Raw genomic sequence first — 19,626 nt, 5'->3', positions numbered from 1 at the left:
TACAAAACAATAATGCTGAGTTACTTAAGCACAAGATGATGGTAAGGAACGTTCTTTACTCAGTATAAAAAAATGGATGTATTTTTTTTCCTTTTAAATAAGCACCCCATATTAGGAAAAAAGGAGATTGAAGAAAAAGAGCATTTTAAGCTCTCAATCAATTTAGGACTATTTAAAAGAAAGTCACAAAGCACCGACAGCAAGTTTAGTAAGGTTCCCCACTACCTTACACAAAGATCTTTCTGTGTGCAGATGAAGCTATGCTAAGTTAAATGTGCTGTGAAAAACACACAGAAACAAGACAAATAAGGTGGCAAGGAGTTGACACTTGGCATCTAAGGAAGTAATTTTTTAAATATTCCAAGTTAGTAAGAGACAGTAACAGAAATCTCAGCAGGCAGGAAGGGAAGCAGGGGACAATAGAGACACACTGTAGGTACAGACACACTAATGAAGCTCTGCAATTAAGCACTCAAAATTCAAATAAATGATAAAGTCTACAGATGTAGTTTTAATTCAGTATCTAAACATCAGCAGATTAGGTTCAGGTTAGTATCTTCTGAGAGGTATAAAAAAGTTCCTGTTCAAAGAACAGCTGCTCCACAGCTCTGCCACACCATTAGAGCAGACTCAGAAGTGAACTTCTTCCGTTTATAAGCTCTCTCCTGTTCTAGATCTAGAAACTTAGTGTCAGCTTCAACAATAAAATACAGAGGGTTTTGGGGGGATTACCCTGCTGCAAAATGCCACTCTTTCCATGCAGAATACATGGAACCTAAGTGCATACCTCAAAATTTTGGGGTTTGCTTTGGAGGTCAGGCATTTTGTCCTATAATTGCCAAGATTTTACTAGACTTAGTTCTAAGCTAATTTTATATAGTGTAATATGAAGATAAAAATCAACATTAAACTGACATGCAAACCCTGAAAGCACATTTGCTGAGGTCAATTTGTACCTCCAAAATGCATTCTTTGGGAGTAAAACTACAAAAAGGACTGTGGTGGGTTGTCCTCAGCCAAGAGCAAAACACCCACCCAGCCTTTTGCTTGCTCCTCTCCCCTGGGATGGGGAGAAAATAGAAGAAAGGCAAGATGACTTGTGAATCAAAATAATGACAGTTTAATCGAGAAAGCAACAGCTGCACGTACAAGCAAAGCAAAAAGAGAAATTCATTCACTACTTCCCATCAGCAGGCAGATGTCAAGCCACTACCTGGAAAGCAAGGTCTCAGCATGCATAATGGTTGTTTGGGAAGATAAATGCCATAACCAGGACCATCCCCCCTTCCTCCTCCTTTCCTTCAGCCTTTATTGCAGAACACAACATCGTATGGTGTGGAATACCCCTTTGGTGAGTTGGGGTTAGCTGTCCTGGCTGTGTCCCCTTCCAACATCTTGCCCACCCTCAGCCTACTCACTGGGGGTGAAAAAGAAAGCCTTGAGGCTGTGCAAGCACTGTTCAGCAATAGCCAAAACACTGGTGTGTTATCAGCCCTGTTTTAGTCACAAATACAAAAGTGCAGCACCATATGGGCTGCTAGGAAGAATGTTAATTCCAGCCCAGCCAGACCCAATACATTTGTAAACAAAAAGCTGTAAACTGGAATGCATTTATCATTTCTCTTCCCTTGCCCCACCTCTCCTCATCTAAAAGTCAAGTGCCAGATCTGCAAATGTAATTCGGCATCTAATGATGCAGACAGGCCCGGCAGGTACTTTGGAAATCCACAAGCGTCTAAATCCCAATATTCTAACTATATGATGATCCATTTAAAAGAAAAGAATCGCACATCACGTTCAGAGAGAAATGTAGACGGGGAAGGTGCAAAGCCTTGCAGTTAAACCACGTAACTGCTTCCTTACCCTTTCCATCTGTGGCCTAGGGAATGGCCAGCCACTCAGCCCCCTATGCCACACTTCAAATGGAGACCAACATTTATTCCTTCTTCCACTTCGACTTTTAAGAATAAGTAGCACTAGTATTTCTAGCCACTTCTGAAAATTATACTGTATTATTCCTGTATCTTCATATATCCTAATACCTTTCAAACTCTATCTCTGAACTTCCTTTGGTATTACTCTGGAGCCTGAATAATGGGACTCTATATTCCCCATGGCTATTCAGGAGTTTTCCTTGGCAAATAGTTATTCAACTCAATACTGCTTATAGGTCAACAAGCCTTGGCAAGCAGTTCACGTCATGGGTATCAGCTCAGCTGCAGTGCTGCACGAACATGGCTGAGATAGACAAGTTGAAGACTATGTGGCTGCTTTCATGCAGCTTTAAGTCTAAACAGATATAGCCTTTGCAGACCATCACTGGCTTCATACAGGATCAACAGAGAAATCCCTGTGCCACATGCAGTGTGGACGGCTCTGAACATGGTCGGCTGGAGCACAGCTAGCATTTGCTTGCATTGAGCACTCATCTGGTAGGTGTAATACCACAAGCCGCGCAGCAGCAACACTTCAGCTGGGAGGGGCAAGCTTCAAGCATGAGGAGCAGAAAACATGCCTATGCTCTGCAGCGTGTTGGGAATGGTTGTTAGAATGGATGCCATGGACTGGATGAAGCCTGTACAGAGCTGTGAATTGCCAGGGCTAAACAGGACTCAGAATTCATTCAGAGTGCTGGGATGTGCATCACCTGCACAGCCCCATACCACAGACTACATTGCCATTGGTGTTTACACTGCACTCCCACGAAACCAGGATGATTAAGGGCTGAGCGTTAGTTTTTCATCAGGCAGCACTAAATTCTTACAATTATTATGTTTAAAAACTTCATTTATAGTCTCCTCCCTTCCATACAACTAAACCATCTATCAGTGTAATTCCATGCATGAAGATGTGCTTATAAGCTACAACATGACATCATCTACAGAGCTTTACAGCAGCAATTATTAACAAGATAAAACCATAAAGCTTGCGCAAATAAAGTTTTACATTTTGTAGAAATAAAAAATAGTTTAAACAAAAAATTTATTTAATAGAACTTATTAACTCCTCTCCAAGGGAAACTATTTTAGTGATACTTTGCATTCTTCTAGTACTTAGTGAATATGGTCATCAGTGTGCTCTTGAATGTTTATACAATTCAAGCTATTGCAAACACTTGATCTTCATGCACTCGTCATTCCCTAGCATCACTCAAAGTAAAAAGGAAAAACAAGCATAGTGTTTTATATTTTAATATATATATTGTATATGTCTTATCAATTGCACTCTGTGCGGTAGACAGTAAATGAAAACAGAATGCAATGGCATGGATAAATTCCTGTCAGTTCTTACCTTGCCGCACTCCTAAGAATACTTGTGTGAAAGAAGAAAAAAAAAAGCCACAAACCCCCACAACTTACCAATTTAGCTATAATGAGTGCATCATTCATTAAGTCCAAGAGGGGGGTCTCTGTATGAATATTGTAAAAGGAATAGGCAGCTTTGAGGCTTTTATGAACAGGATGGTGCATCACTGTTGAAGGTAATGTGTAGAAACTCAGGAAGTCTGTTAAAATACCATTTGAGCCCTACAAAAAAAAAAAAGTCAATTAATAAGTAGTAACCACTCAGTTATTGGTTAGGCTAACATGGCAGTTGTACAGAAAGTAATAAATGCAGCCCAGTTTTGCACACCGTAAGTATTATGGTATAACAGGTAATCTTGGCCAAGATTTGAAGAAATTGAATTCTTGTCAAGGATGTGTCTATACATCAAAGCCAGATTGAAGCCTGAAATGGTCACTTCAGAAAAGGAAACAAACATTTAGATTTTTCCAGTCTATTACACCAATAACATTTTGACAACTAATTGCCAAAGCATTTCAGTTTGTTTCCCAAGCTCAGCCTGCTATAAACAAAAAACATACAGAAATCTTTTTCCAATTGAACTTATTTTTAAAATAATATTTTTTAAATCTGACAAAGGTCACATTGAGTAACAATTTTCTCAACTTTCTAAAAACAGAAAAAAAAATACTGTGCTGGTATACAAAACATATTTAAATCAGCTCTAGTGATTATTAATCAACAAGCACAATCCATTTGCTAGACAACAGTGATAAATCACATTGAAATTCTAATAAGACCAGCAATCATCAAAAAAGGTACTTACACAGAAATCTGAAGTATCCTACATAAACTTTCTTAATATATCACACACCTAAAGAAGTTTAACCATCTTCAAGAGTGTAGATTAGTAGGAAATGGGAAATAATTCTTACATGGATTATGACTGACATGCTGAGCACAAAAAAAAAAATCTACCCAGATTTTCACTCCTCCTATTCCAATTGGGTCTCCTGATATCTCCAAGAAGATAAGGCAAAGGAGACACACAAATGCTTGTTCTTGCTTCTTCACTTTATTTTTAAATGACTGGTGCCCACTATTTTGAGCTCAAGGAAGGACTTCACATGCATCCTTAAATTGATAGTACTTCTACAGTAAAAGAGTTGAACATATCACATACAAAAAACCTATCGTTTTAGAGCAGATACAGATTCTGTAGTAGAGAAAAACTAACAACAAATAACAGAAAAGTTACTAAGCCACTAAATTCAGTAAGGATGATGAAAATATTAATTCAGGAATTATACAGAGTATTTTAAGGTTTTAGCTCTGCACATCACAAAGATGACTTAAAAATCTGATACTAACTTCTCCAGGTCACACAGATTTTAAAGATTTTAAGCACTAACAAATCTACATTTTGTATAGTGAAAAACTAGTTCAGGGGACAATGTAAAACAAACAAGTGAAGACTGCATTGTTCAGTTAAAAGGGCACTGTCAATGGCACACTCATGCTGATCCTGGTGCTTGTGGACTCTTACGTAGGCTTGAATTCACCAACAAAGCCAAAAACCAACCCGGGGGCAGGGGGAAAGAGGGGGTGTAGAAAGAAGGAGGGACAATAAATTAAATTAGAGCATGGAAGAGTCCAATAAGCACTAGACCCACTACAAAGTAAGGCGAAACCTAAGCTTGGACAATGACAACCGATGAGCAGGACCTCTCATCTCCAGCAGCAGTTAAGTTTCTAAGTTCAGCTGAGACTCCTGCACAAATTCAGGTTGCAGTCTGGGAGCACTAAGTTTCACAACCTGCAGCTTCTGTGAAGGAGCTGGCAGGTTGAAGGACATTAGTGCTGATCATTTTCAAATAACCTTATCACTTTAAACAAAGTAATACACGATCTAAATATGATGCCTACAACTGATTTAGCATGGACTCAAAAGAAAGGGTGTATCTTTCTCCACTAGCTTTATCACAGCTATTTCAACCATGCCTTGGAAATTTCCAATCCAAATGCTAATCTATTCCTGCACTGCTTATTTTGCGACAAGTGTTGTGACCAACAGGTTGGAAGATGGGGGTGGTAGGGTGGGGAGGGAAGAGTTAAGTGGTAGGAACAGGCTCTGGACAGGCTGGATCAATGGGCCGAGGCCAACTGTCTGAGGTTCAACAAGGCCAAGTGCCGGGTCCTGCACTTGGGTCACAACAACCCCATGCATAGCTACAGGCTTGGGGACAAGTGGCTGGAAAGCTCCCTCGCAGAAAAGGACCTGGGGGTGTTGGTTGACAGCCGGCTGAAGATGAGCCAGCAGTGTGCCCAGGTGGCCAAGAAGGCCAACGGCATCCTGGCCTGTATCAGAAACAGTGTGGCCAGCAGGAGTAGGGAGGTGATTGTCCCCCTGTACTCGGCGCTGGTGAGGCCGCACCTCGAATCCTGTGTTCAGTTTTGGGCCCCTCACTACAAGAAGGACACTGAGGTGCTGGAGCGTGTCCAGAGAAGGGTGACGAAGCTGGTGAGGGGTCTGAAGCACAAGTCTTATGAGGAGCGGCTGAGGTAACTGGGGTTGTTCAGTCTGGAGAAAAAGAGGCTGAGGGGAGAGCTTATTGCTCTCTACAATTACCTGAAAGGGGGTTGCAGAGAGATAAGTGTTGGTCTCTTCTCCCAAGTGACTAGCAACAGGACAAGAGGAAATGGCCTCAAGTTGTGCCAGGGGAGGTTCAGGCTGGTTATTAGGAAAAAATTCTTTACTGAGAGAGTGGTGAAGCATTGGAACAGGCTGCCCAGGGAGGTGGTGGAGTCACCATCACTGGAGGTGTTCAAGGAACGTGTGGACGAGGCATTGTGGGACATGGTTTAGTGGGCATGGTGGTGTTGGGTTGATGGTTGGACTTGATGATCTTACAGGTCCTTTCCAACCTTAGTGATTCTGTGAGCAGATGATGCTCTCCATCTTGTTAGTGGACAAAGGTTATAATTTTCAAGATAATCGAACTCCTAGCTGACAGCAACTCATGACAGCACCAAGGGATGTTAACTTTTACTTCTCTATTTTACATATACTCCTGCATATATGTGTCTATATATATACACACAAACTCATACACATATACATTCATACACACTCTTTTACTAGAAAAAATATATTTTACTGAAGAAGACCAAAGAACATAATTCCCCCAGCAGGTGCCCCTAAAATTGGTTTTAAAAATAAAGAATTTTGAACTGGTGTATTGCAGAAACTTAGAAACCTGAGAGAATGATACTGAATTCAAACCAAATCCTTATCTCAGTCATTGTATAATTTTTCCTTTTTTCTAGAAAAGGACATTTGAAGACCATTGCTTATTATCATGTCATATCTCTATGGCAAAAAGGGATTAATGCAGGTGGAAGGTTGTTTTAAAATTATATAAGGTTCTTTGCTGTAATATTTCCAAGATAGTGATACTTTGAGATTTCAAAATTCTTCTTTAAAATATCGTGTTATAAGAGCACCGCAGTTTATCACAACCAAAGATTTTCTCATAAACAGAATGCAATACAAAGAACAAAGCTTGGAATCATGATATCAAATTCTACCTATAGCACACACATTTTTCATACTGTCTGCATTTCAAAAACTTGACCCTGATATGAACTTTTGTAAGTGGCATTCACATACACATTCATGAAGTAGTTATGGAATGTTTTACCTCTACCACATAAGTGTCAATAATATGATCCCGAGGCAGGAACCAGTGGGCTACCTCTTCTTCATCCATCACAGGAGCAAGATTAAACTGTTTCAAGTAAGTGTTGATTAATTCTTGTACTGCCTTAGTATCTTTTTGTTCCATTGGTCTCAAACCTGAAGTCTTTGTGGCCTTATTGTAATAAAAGAAAAATAAATGTTAACATGTTGAAAGGAAAACTGCATACACAGCAAAGGCTGAAAGTAGGTTGCAGAGCCACTCCACTTGCTATAACGCATTATTAGCCTACTTTACCCCAGCCACCTAATTCATTATGCTATTTTACAAATGGCTTTCAATCAGAATTCCATTTCTCCTAATTATTGAGACAGTCTGGGGCACTTCAATCTTTATATTTCATTACTGAAACAACTTCATTTCTCCAGGGAAAGAGACACCATTGCCAACAGCCTAGACTTCACGCGTTTTGTGTTATTATTATTTTTTTCTTTTTTAGGTCAGTCCTAACTTCTTATCTTCTTTGAAACTACCTAGGGCCCAGACACAAAAACAAAACCTACAGCAACTTGCATATCAGAAGTTAATCTGAAGACAAGAATACTTGCGATTCAAACTCATGAAAATTACAGTCAAGCTATAAACCAAAGTCCGCTGATAAAGTTTAATTAGAAATTATTTAACAAAAAAATTCCACCTATTCTTAACACTTGCAAACTCCCTTGCTAACTCAACTTTCTATACAGGTGCAACTGCTGTTCCGTTAACAAGAAAGCTTCTTATAACTTACAGCTGCCTGAAATTAAAAACCTACCATATTTTAACAAATAAAGTTATTTATTCGACTTTAAACATCAGAAGAGGAAAAAATTGCTTTCCAGTACTATGCAATTGATGTTTAAACAAGCAAAGGTGATTAAAGTTTTCTCCCCAGCTTTTGTTAGCTTTCCTGAATATTTCTTTTTAGGGAGGCTAAGGCTTGTTCTCTTCAGAGCTCATTTATCCTGCTTCATCTGTCTGAGCTACACAGTTGGGCACGGATCACATTAATTATAGCAAAGTCAATTGCAAGAGCAGCCAGGTAGAGACTTGATTACTGGAAGCCTGAAATTAGTGTAGCTGATTACGCTTTGCTCAAAAGGCATTATTCTGGGGGAAGTATTTATTCACATACTCTGGGAGTCAGCAGCCAGATGAAAAATCAAAGCACGTTTTGCCACAGCTCTGGCCTGTGTACTACATTATAGTCGTCCTGCTTTTCTGGGCAGTCTAGGACTATGGTTTGCCTCCACAACAGCACATCATCTAGATTTTTAAATGCCCTGAATCCAGCAAGGTATTCACCTGACTCATCAACATGACGCTTCCTGTACCTTATTTCATTCATAACCTCCTTATGAACTACAATATGAAAGGTTCATTTTGGCTCCCTCCAAGCCTTTGTCCCTCTTCTAAAGCCATACACTGGTGCAGGATGGGAGGAAAAGCAGCTGGGCTGGAACATCTTTATCACCCTGCAACACTCTGAATGGCCACCAGTAAATGATTATTTGCAGCCCAGAAGCAAGTGAAAGTGTACAGAACTGGGCTAAAATTTGTTTCTCTGCTCCACACATCAAGCTGCACTGGGCATATATATTCATGCAAGTATCCTGGCTCAGGATCTCAATCAGTCAGGAAAAGACATACAGAAACAAACATCCTCCTGTCCTTATTCTAAACACAGCCAAAATTTACCTCTTTCAGAAAACTGCTTGCTCAAGAGTTTAAACACTTAGAAAAAAGTGTATCTATAGGTACATGCACAAACACATCCTTCAGAGAGGGTGGTATTTATTAATGACAGTATTTATTATTTCTGAAAACCTTTTAAATTCAGACTGTTCAAGTGATTAGGAATGATTAATTCCTCTTAAAGGGGAATGAGTTCCCAGTGGCAAAGATATTCCAAGAACACTAAGAAAAGAGGTTAAAATGCATGAAACAGTGTTTGGTGCTGAAGGACAGGACAGTGTGTCCTGAATGAACAAATTTATGTGACAGCACTGTTTATGATAATGGGCTGAAACTGACCATAAAGACCCTCAACAGCACTTAAACCCTTTCTTCGGAAAAAAGCCTCAAAAAAACCCCAAAGCACAAGACCTAGAGAGAAAACATTAGCACAAAGATTAAATCTTTATTTTCCATGGGAGAAGCTCCCAAGTCCAATCTAAAAATAAACAAACAGCTGAGGCATGTAGACTCCCACATCACTTAGTTTTAAAAGTTGATTTTCAAAGCACCTATTTTCTATTTGCACATCTCTGTACAGTATGTTTGCCTTAGCTGTATTTTATGAATGACATATGATGTATTCTTTGTTTCCCATAATTTATTTTTCTGTTGAAATTTGGGGGTTATGATAAAGGAATATGATCAGGGCACCACTGCTGTTGTTTCTAATGATTTTCTGTAGTTACACTTTTTGTACTGTAAGATCCTTATTCTTTAAACTATTCTTTTCCTTTATTGTTACCATGAGAAACAGTACTAGAGTTGCCACCAAAACCTACGTTTGAAATTGTCTACTGCACTTTTTTAGACTACTAAAAATGTCTTCAAGATCTGATGGAAACTATATTTAGCTCTCCAAGATTAAAGCCTAATTAATTCAGTTATTAATTCTTAAGCTCTGAAAACTGCTGCCCTGCACACAAGTGAGAGCCTGCATGTGCAGAAACAGGTAGCATGCAGTCAGCATAGGAAACGTGTCTTGACAGCAGCAGGAGTTCAGATCAAGCCATGGCAAATGCTTTATACCGAGGACTGCTTAGTGTATTACTCAAATATCTAAGTAGTAAGAGAACCTGCAGCATCAAGCTAAATACAACCAACAGACACAATTCTCCAAAGTCAGATAAATCATTACGAAGTACTACGAATGAGGAAAAAGGTATTGTTTTAACGAAAGGGAGAGTTTGTTTAAATAAAAAAAGTTTACTGATATGGTACAGGTAAAGGACATTCTGCAATCCCTCCAAATAGAAAGCTAGCTTTTACAGGCAAAGTAATTGTTTTCAGTGATAAAGCTTAGACTAGCTTCTATAGGCTCTTAATTACAGCAATGAGATTTTTTAATAGTACATCTCAGACTACTGATAGTGACTTGCCCTGTCATGGAAATGCATCCTAAGGCTTTTTGCCAGTCTAACTATTAGCTGCAAACTTGAGCAAAAATATTTTTAGCTGGCCTAACTATGCCAAAACGCTTTTTTTTTTGCTAGACCTTGCAAATAAGCAGTACGCAACATACTGAGGTGGCTTTTGCTGAGCCTGCTCATTGCAGAACAACATTCTCTGACAGAACAGAAAAAGCTGTGAATTAGAGTGGAATCAATGATCCCACTGTATTCCAACAACTTTCTGATGGACTTCTCTGAGAATTTTAAGACATGAACTGTTAATTTTCTGTTCCAGTAATCTTTTATCAGATTAATCATACTGAGAATAGTCTTATGCATCTTCAACTCAATCCCACATGTTTATGAAGTTAAGTTTTCTTCTTTTTTTTTTTTCCTTTGTTTAAGGCTTTTAGGTCAAAATTTACATTTTCTCCACATATAGATCTACATTTCCAGCAACAGCCTCTTCTGTTTAGTATAGCCCCTAAGGTCTTTTTCATCAGAGACTTTTTTTTTTTTTTTTAAAAAAAATGTCCTTCACGCACTGCCTTTCCACAGAAAAGCCTGTGCTGTCAGAGACAGATGGAAGGTTATTTTGGGCCTCACAGTAACTGTGGGAATTCTCTAGAAGTCTTACTGCTTACATCAGGAAGTCTGTAGAGCTTCATTGTTCTTTGTAGAGTCATGTTTCTACTCAAATGTGAAAATTTCACCTCCACCAATTTTCTGGGATTCAGTGATCGATGCCAATACCTGGAAATAAAAATAATAATGAGATTATATAGTATTTTAAGTGCCAGCTTTACTTGCATCCACTTCCTTACTTTCTCGCATTGCTCCTTCTCCTCTCCAAATTTGTTTCTGAGCAAGCCTGTACTATGTCTGTAAAAAGCTTGAGCAACAAAAGATAGGGAAAAGCTATACCGAAGCAATAGCTTTTAAACAGGCCTGCTATCACCATATTTTGAATCTAAGCAAATGGGTTTTTTACAGAATGAGTAATCACAGGGCTAAACATTTCAGTACTTGCCATAGCCCTGATAATCTCACCATACTTACATGGTAACAGTTATTTTCTTGTACAGGCAGGACCTTCTGCTCATACTTAAGTAGTTTGTTGAAGGAGATCTCCTCTTCCTAGGAGATCATTGTGCAACAGAACATCCCTGGTTACTCTAACACAGCATGGATTTTTTTTCCATCCTTCCTTACAGAAACTTATAGGATCTTTGGTGTCGATAAGTACAAACACAATTTCAAATCAAAAAGTACCCTGTCCTCCAGAACGATAGACAGCTGAACTAATACTGCTGGAACTGAACTTTTCCCAGTAGAAATAAAATCTATTCCAAGCAAATGAAATTATACTTGATTACATACAACTCTTCTCACGTGATAGTTTTCCCATCTTTATCAAATGCTGATCAAGTCCTCCTTTCTCCAGGAAAGATGTATTTCAAAAAAGCAAATCATACAATTCCCAGAAATGCTCTGCCACCTTTGGCAAGCAACCAGGTCAACAGGGAAGTATCCCAGAAGGGAAATTGGCCACTTGAAAAACACAGGTACATAATGTTGTCATTCCACCAGAAGGTCAACAGAAACATCTATTAGTCTATTTAAGGTACAATAAACAAACCCAAAATTAGATTTTAATCTGAGAAGCTATTTTATCCAAGGCACTGGGGGGGTGGGGTGGGGTGGGGGTGGGAAGAAAGAAACCAAAAAACCCACCCTGACAAACACTCAGGCCTTCAGGTTAGTCAAGGCCACAACATTTAATTTCTTTGAATTTTATGCTTTTACTATTTCTAGCCAATTATATAAAACGTTCTGTAAAATGACTGCTATAGGAACCGATATTATTATGAACATCACCTAGGTTACCTGCAAGTGGCCACAGGTTTGGGGAGTACCACTCCAGCAGTGTAAACAGCCTGAAAAATTCCTTCCAGGTTTACTCTTCTGGTTATTTCCCGAATCAGTACAGGTGCTACTCGTTTAGATCTCAGTTTCTTATGGACACACAGAAAATTGATTTCTACCATTTTCTTCACACTAAAAGGACATAAATTGTGAAAACGTTAAAGAGAGTTGCACATTGTGTATTTTCATTTGCATAATTGTAGTTTGCCCTGCTGTGACAGCAGAATTTGAGGTAAAAACAAATTGGCCCGTGACAAAGTATATCTGCAACAAATACTAATCTATGATATTGCGACTGCTATGGCAGATTGTGCGATACGCAAGCTGTGTCTAAGGTGTTTGCAACATTCCTTTTTCGGAGCTCTATCGAGACTTAACCAATTGCCTTACTTTAAGATGCATAACGGCATCCAAAGCACATGCTGGTGGTATCACAATACTTTATGATTGTCAGTGTATGAAGACCTGGCCAAGGAAGTCCAGCTGACTGACTATCCTTTAAATACTTTCCAGTAGGATCAGAAAATTCTATGTCGTCATCATCCATCAGTAAGAAAATCCCTTAAATATGTATTACTGGTCTTCATTGTAAGGAGCCCACAAGCTTTTTTTTTCTTTTTTTTTTTTTGGGGGGGGGGGCGGGGCAGGGGGAAGTAAAAAAAAGTCTCTCCTATGTACACAGGATTCTTCTGACTCTTTATGGTCAGTAAGTCTCCTTCCCTCTTATTAAGTTCTCTATGGCAATGGATACCAGTTTAAGATTTGTCTCATGGTGTTATTCTTTTACAAATACAAAAGTAATGGTGCATTTTACCTGTCATAAATACGAATATTTGCAGGGATGGCACTTATGAATCCTACCAGTTTTTTGTTTGAAGACACTCTAACCCCACAGTGCCATTGGGGTAACCAGCCTGGAGGACGTAGTGCCCTAGAATTGATGACAGAAATAATTACAAATTACTGCCTAAGAAGATGTAATAAAAACACCCTTCTTTGCACTCCAGCGAGAGCAGAATGTGGAACTTGCTACTCACCACAGAAGAAATTCGGGTGAATAATCAAACCTAAACATATTGTCATCATCTTCCACGTAATTCTCATTTAACAGTGTGTATAACTCCTTCAGCTGAAAACACACACAAAAAAATCCAAATATTTAGCCACACACATCAATTAGAATGAACTTCAATGATTTTGGATACATATAAAAGTTGTTTTACTTACAATTTCAGCATTGCTAAGATCCAATGTGTCCCACATAAAACCTTGTGGCAAGGAATACGGCTCTAGGCGGACATTGTCCTTATCTGGTTCAATTGCACCATGTGAAGTTATAACTTCATCTTTTTATGGAGGAGGAGGGAAAAAAAAAAAGAAAAAAAAAGAAAAAACCCCAACAGTTACATTGCTAGCTTTCCTGACAGTTCTCAAAACTGCATTTAACTCACATCATGTATTTTCTCATAATTACGTGATAGGAACAGGAAGCTTTTAAAAAATGCTGAAAAAAATTAGTATTATTAGCTTATACTACTTCTCATTCTCACAGATCACATTCAGACTAACGACCATCTCATCAGAATATCTATAGATATGCACAGAACTACTCTACCTCAACTGATAACCAGTATTTTGTAACACAGGACAGCAATTTATCAGCACATGCACAGCATTTAGCCAGCCATGAGATCCATTGTCTCATCATGAGAAACATATGGTACTCAGCAGCTAACAAGCTATGGCTCATATCCTATTTACCACTAACTTGAACAGACCTGAACTCAACAGGATTAATCGGGAGCAGTGGCATGGCAAAGCCAGGGCATTTAAGGGATACTGGGTGAAATGTGGAAGTTGTTCCTAAAATCCTACATGAAAGTGTACTTTCTTCTCCCCCCTTATTTTACAACTCTGGTCTCTCAGTATATAGCTCTAAAGAGAAGCTGTTCCTCCTCTATGGAGCATCACCCACCAAATCACAGAATCATAGAATTGTTTAGGTTGGAAAAGACCTTTTAAGATCATCGAGTCCAACCGCTAACCTAACACTGCCAAGTCCACCACTAAACCATGGCCCTAAGCGCCACAACTACATGTCTTCTAAATACCTCCAGGGATGGTGACTCAACCACCTCCCTGGGCAGCCTGTTCCAATGCTTGACAATGCTTCCAATACTTTTGGTGAAGAAATTTTTCCTAATATCCAGCCTAAACCTCCCTTGGCAAAACTTGCAGCCATTTCGTCTTGTCTTATCACTTGTCACTTGGGAGAAGAGACCAACACCCACTCTCTACGCTCTAGACCCTTCACTGCCTTCATTGCCCTTCTCTGGACACACTCCAGCACCTCAATGTCCTTCTTGTAGTGAGGGGCCCAAAATGGAACACAGGATTCGAGGTGCGGCCTCACCAGCACCGAGTACAGAGGGACAATCACTTCCCTAGTCCTGCTGGCCACACTGTTTCTGATACAAGGCAGGATGCCGTTGGCCTTCTTGGCCACCTGGGCACACTGCTGGCTCATCTTCAGCCGGCTGTCAACCAACACCCCCAGGTCCTTTTCTGTGGGGGAGCTTTCCAGCCACTCGTCCCCAAGCCTGTAGCATTGCATGGGGTTGTTGTGACCCAAGTGCAGGACTCGGCACTTGGCCTTGTTGAACCTCATACAATTGGCCTCAGCCCATTGATCCAGCCTGTCCAGATCCCTCTGTAGTGTCTTCCGACCCTCAAGCAGATCAACACACCCACCCAACTTGGGGCAAATTTACTGATGGTGCACTCAATCCCCTCATCCAGATCATTGATAAAGATATCAAACAGAACTGGCCCCAGTACTGAGCCCTGGGAAACACCACTTGTGACCAGCCACCAACCGGATTTAACTCCATTCACCACAACCCTTTGGGCCCGGCCATCCAGACAGTTTTTGACCCAGCAAAGAGTGTGCTTGTCCAAGCCATGAGCAGCCAGTTTCTCCAGGAGAATGCTGTGGGAAATGGTGTCAAAGGCTTTACTAAAGTCCAGGTAGACAACATCCACAGCTTTTCCCTCATCCACTAAGCAGGTCACCTTGTCATAGAAGATCAGGTTGGTCAAGCAGGACCTGCCTTTCATAAACCCGTGCTGACTGGGCCTAATGACCTGGTTGTCCTGGATGTGCCGCACGATGGTGCTCAAGATGATCTGCTCCATAATCTTCCCCGACACCGAGGTCGAGCTGACAGGCCTGTAGTTCCCCGGATCCTCCTTCCAGCCCTTCTTGAAGATGGGCGTCACATTTGCTCACCTCCAGTCTGCTGGGACCTCCCCGGTTAGCCAGGACTGCTGGTAGATGATGGAAAGTGGCTTGGTGAGCACTTCTGCCAGCTCCCTCACTACCCTTGGGTGGATCCCATCTGGTCCCATAGACTTGTGGGTGTCTAAGTGGTGTAGCAGGTCGCTAACCATTTCCCCTTGGATTGTGGGGGCTTCATTCTGCTGCCCGAACCTATCTACAGGGGGTTGGGTACCCGGAGAACAACTGGTCATACCATTAAAGACTGAGGCAAAGAATGCATTAAGTACCTCAGCCTTTTCCTCAGCCTTTGTCACTGTATTTCCCCCCGCGTCCAGTAAAGGATGAACATTCTCCTTAGCCCTCCTTTTGTTGCTAATGTATTTATAGGAACATTTTTTGTTGCCTTTTATAGCAGAGGCCAGGTTAAGTTCTAGTTGGGCTTTGGTCCTTCCAATTTTCTCCCTGCAAAGCCTCATAACATCCTTGTAGTCCTCCTGAGTTGCCTGCCCCTTCTTCCAAAGGTCATAAACTCTCTTTTTTTTGTTTTTCTTCCTGAGTTCCATCCAAAGCTCTCTGCTCAGTCAGGCTGGTCTTCTTCCCTTCTTCCCCGCTGGCTCGTCTTCTGGCACATGGGGATGGCCTGCTCCTGTGCCTTTAAGACTTCCTTCTTGAAGAAGGCCCAGCCTTCCTGGACTCCTTTGCCCTTCAGGACTGCCTCCCAAGGGACTCTGTCCACCAGGCTCCTAAACAGGCCAAAGTCTGCCCTCCAGAAGTCCAAGGTGGCAGTTCTGCTAACCCCCTCTTACTTCTCCAAGAATCAAAAACTCTGTCATTTCATGATCACTGTGCCTAAGACCGCCTCCAACCATCGCATCCCCCACCAGTCGCTCTCCATTCACAAACAACAGGTCCAGCAGGGCACCTTCCCTAGTTGGCTCACTCACCAGCCGTGTCAGGAAGTTATCTTCCACACACTCCAGGAACCTCTGAGACTGTTTGCTCTCTGCTGTACTGTATTTCCAGCAGACATCTGGTAAGTTGAAGTCCCCCATGAGAACAAGGGCTAGTGATTGTGAGACTTCTCCCAGTTTCTTATAGAATATTTTGTCTGCCTCTTCATCCTGGTTGGGTGGTCTATAACAGACTCCCACCATGATATCTGCCTTGCTGGTGTTCCCCCTGATTCTTACCCACAAACACTCAACCCTGTCATCACCATCATCAAGCTGTAGAAAGTCAAATGTTCCTTTGTAGTATGAACTTCTCCCAAATGACGCACAACCCTGACAAATAGTTATGGCCTACTGTCCAGTTTGGGAGGTCATAATTACCAGCATCTTTACACAAACACTGGAAGGTATCAACAGCCTAAATGTTACTGCCACTACATGGCAGACTTGGCCTAACTAAAGGACCTATTGCTAACAACCTTAACTAGAAGGCAGAAGGATTCTGAAGTTAATTCAATGCAAAGATCCCTACAGTTATTTCTTGAATCAACAGATTATTTTTTTCCACCTAAACATATCCACTATATCAAAGAGCGAAGACTTCCTAATATGTTCATTCAGCACATGAAGGAAAAGCTTAAAAAAAAAGAAAAAATAATCAACAGGATCAAGAAGCAATTCATAAACTCTGTTGAACAAAACCTCTGCCAGCCAAATTCAACAAAGTATATTTCTACTGAACAACACTAACAAATCATTTTTAGAGCCAGTGTACCGGTCCTTTTAGGCTGGCAAGTGACAGACTCTCATCTCTTCAGAAGTGCTGTAAGATATATTGACTAACCTGAACTGAACTCCTGGAATTGCTGCATAGACACCTGAACTAGCTCTGAAAAAGCTTCATTATGGCCAGAGTATTTTTTGATTTACACATCAATTTATTTCAGCTAGGCTCTTCCCCCACCTAGGCAGGATTACTGGGACAATTACTACCATTAGTTTACAGAGGTATCTGGACAGAGTTTGTATGGAGAAAAGCCAGGGCAGTTCAGTTCAATCCAGTGGAAAATATTGCATCCAAGGACTCTGTTCTGGACTTCTCTATGCAAAGAATTCAGGGAGAAATGAGATCACTGTGGATTAAGCTATAGAAATGGATTAATGTGAAATGCTGCCCTGCGGAGAGAGAGAGAGCAGAGTGCTCCTGTGCTTTAGACTATCTTATTTCTGCTTATTCTACACCAGTCTCCAATGCCATGGAGAGAAATCTGCAGAACAGGACAATGACAGCTATTGTGCTGAAACTGCTTTACTTGTGGGGTCCTCAAGTTTCGTTTGCACTGAAGAGCTACAACTAGTTAACTTGAAGATAATGAAGGGGAAAGAAGGTTCAGAAAGCAATTCAGAAAAAGCAAGCGAGTCAGCAACTAACTTCTCCAGCAAAGACTAAGATTTACCAACTGCATTATCAGGGATCAGATCAATATAAAAAGTAAACTGCCAAATTCCTTACAAAATTAAGAAGAGGTCACCTCACCATCTCACTTGGTACCAAGAACAGAGAACGTACTTTGAGAAAGCATGTCTTCAAGGTAGTGTATGTTGTGGAGGACACACATGAACACACAGCAGCAGAAGTGTTCACATATGGGAGAAGCACTATTATCCACTTAAAGCTGCATGAAAAAAGCATAACCTACAGCAGAAGAGTCATTATTTCTGTCATAGAAAATCTATCTAGTTAAAAAAAAATTAAGGGAAAATAAATAAATAAATAAAATCAAAGTTTACTCTTTGTCACCACTTAAGAGTTCTTGTTTTCCCTGAAGTGGAAAAGACTTCTATGTTCTGCTGTTCAAGAGTTCAGACCTAGAATATACAAAGGAACGCTATTTCAATAGCATTTCCCATTTTCATAGAGAACATCAGAATGATATTTATTAACACTGTATTTCGTTGCATATCATTTGGGGGGGGCAAGCACTTTTCTAGACAACATCAAGAATTCCACGTAAACTACACAAAAGATTGAGGATCTCTACCACACACTCCAACTTCATACCCATTTTAGAGAACATGCCACACAGCTGGCACACATTCTTTTAATGGTCAGTAAGACAGATCTTATATCCAGGTCCAGTTATACTTACTAAGTTTAGGTACAGGTTGCGTATCCCAAAACTGGTATTTACGTTTAGTAGCCTCATCAATATTCTTTGCTGGGCCTTGGCATGCAGAGAGCAGCTCCATTGCTCTCTGGATGTCTTGAAGCTTCTGCATTGGAATGGCTGGATTCTGCACACAGAAACAAACGGAAGAGAAAGCTTATTGAGTACGTTTACTTTGAACAAGCTGTAAAAACATGTTAATTTATTTTACTGTTACATATTCTTTCATGTACTCTGCTCATCATGATTAGTTTAGATATAACCTTCGGAGGCAGGAGGGTAGAAAGTTAAGTGGGCAACAGACAAGCAACTTCACAAAATACTTAATAGTTTTGAGTAGCGCTTGCATTTAACCATGAAACTTCGGCATTTTTAACACAAATACTGCAGCATTAAGGCAGGATACCAGTATCACAATAAAAAACTTCTTATATTCCCCCCACCCCCCCGGTAAAATACAATAAACCAGCAAAAAGCAGATCAGCTTAGATATATAACAATCTAAAGATACCATTGGTACACACAGAGATGTTTGAAGTTGTTCTTTACACATGCAATATAAAATAATATTTAAATTCACTACGGTTCAGTATTTCAGGTACACTGTATTGCTACAAATATCCACTTTTTAACCTTAGTTATATTGTATCTGCCTTCTATTAGCTTGCAATTATTATAGTAGGCACCTTTCTTCATTTTATCATATGTAGGAGTTCACCATCTTGCCACTAACGCCAACTGTGCCAACACTCACAACTAAAGATAATTTTAACTGACAGAAGCAGACAGACATAAAATAAACCAACTTTCCACTTAAAAGTTGAAAAATCTTTACAGAAAAGTTATTTGAAAAGCATAAAACCTAAGCCTAAGCATTTCTAAACTGAGCTCTTAAACCCTCACTTTTGATCACTCTGGTAAGTGTAATTGGAATGAGAATTTCACCTGCATAGGTAAGTACAGAGGAATAATGGTAACAGACTTCTAAATCTGAAGGGATTTTTTTCTCTCTCTTTTTTAATCTATTTATTTGTTTTGTTTTGTTATCTCCCAGTGTTAAGTCCTGTTCTGAGGCATACTAACAGCATACTTGTGCTCAGGTTTTCCCAGACTGCAGTGCAATGAATACATTTGAAGGACTAGTCTCAAATGCAT

At 40.2% G+C, this 19,626-nt stretch overlaps 1 protein-coding gene across 1 annotated transcript in view; it reads right to left on the bottom strand.

Annotated features, from left to right (window-relative positions):
• Positions 1-19,626, bottom strand: part of NMT2 (N-myristoyltransferase 2) — a 33,865-nt gene that overhangs the window by 2,064 nt on the left and 12,175 nt on the right. The window contains exons 3-10 of the mRNA XM_059818911.1: positions 18,454-18,598; positions 13,301-13,419; positions 13,111-13,202; positions 12,888-13,004; positions 12,035-12,205; positions 10,792-10,900; positions 6,987-7,157; positions 3,360-3,527 (exon numbers count right to left, since the gene is read on the bottom strand). Of these exons, the coding sequence (XP_059674894.1) occupies positions 3,360-3,527; positions 6,987-7,157; positions 10,792-10,900; positions 12,035-12,205; positions 12,888-13,004; positions 13,111-13,202; positions 13,301-13,419; positions 18,454-18,598 (1,092 nt within the window). The remainder of the gene's footprint in view (positions 1-3,359; positions 3,528-6,986; positions 7,158-10,791; positions 10,901-12,034; positions 12,206-12,887; positions 13,005-13,110; positions 13,203-13,300; positions 13,420-18,453; positions 18,599-19,626) is intronic.

This window comes from Gavia stellata, chromosome 6 (genome assembly GCF_030936135.1).
Source record: "Gavia stellata isolate bGavSte3 chromosome 6, bGavSte3.hap2, whole genome shotgun sequence".
NCBI classification, from domain to species: Eukaryota; Metazoa; Chordata; class Aves; order Gaviiformes; family Gaviidae; genus Gavia; species Gavia stellata.
The sequence above is the reverse complement of the archived record's forward strand: the minus strand, read 5'-3'. Positions and strand labels throughout refer to the sequence as shown.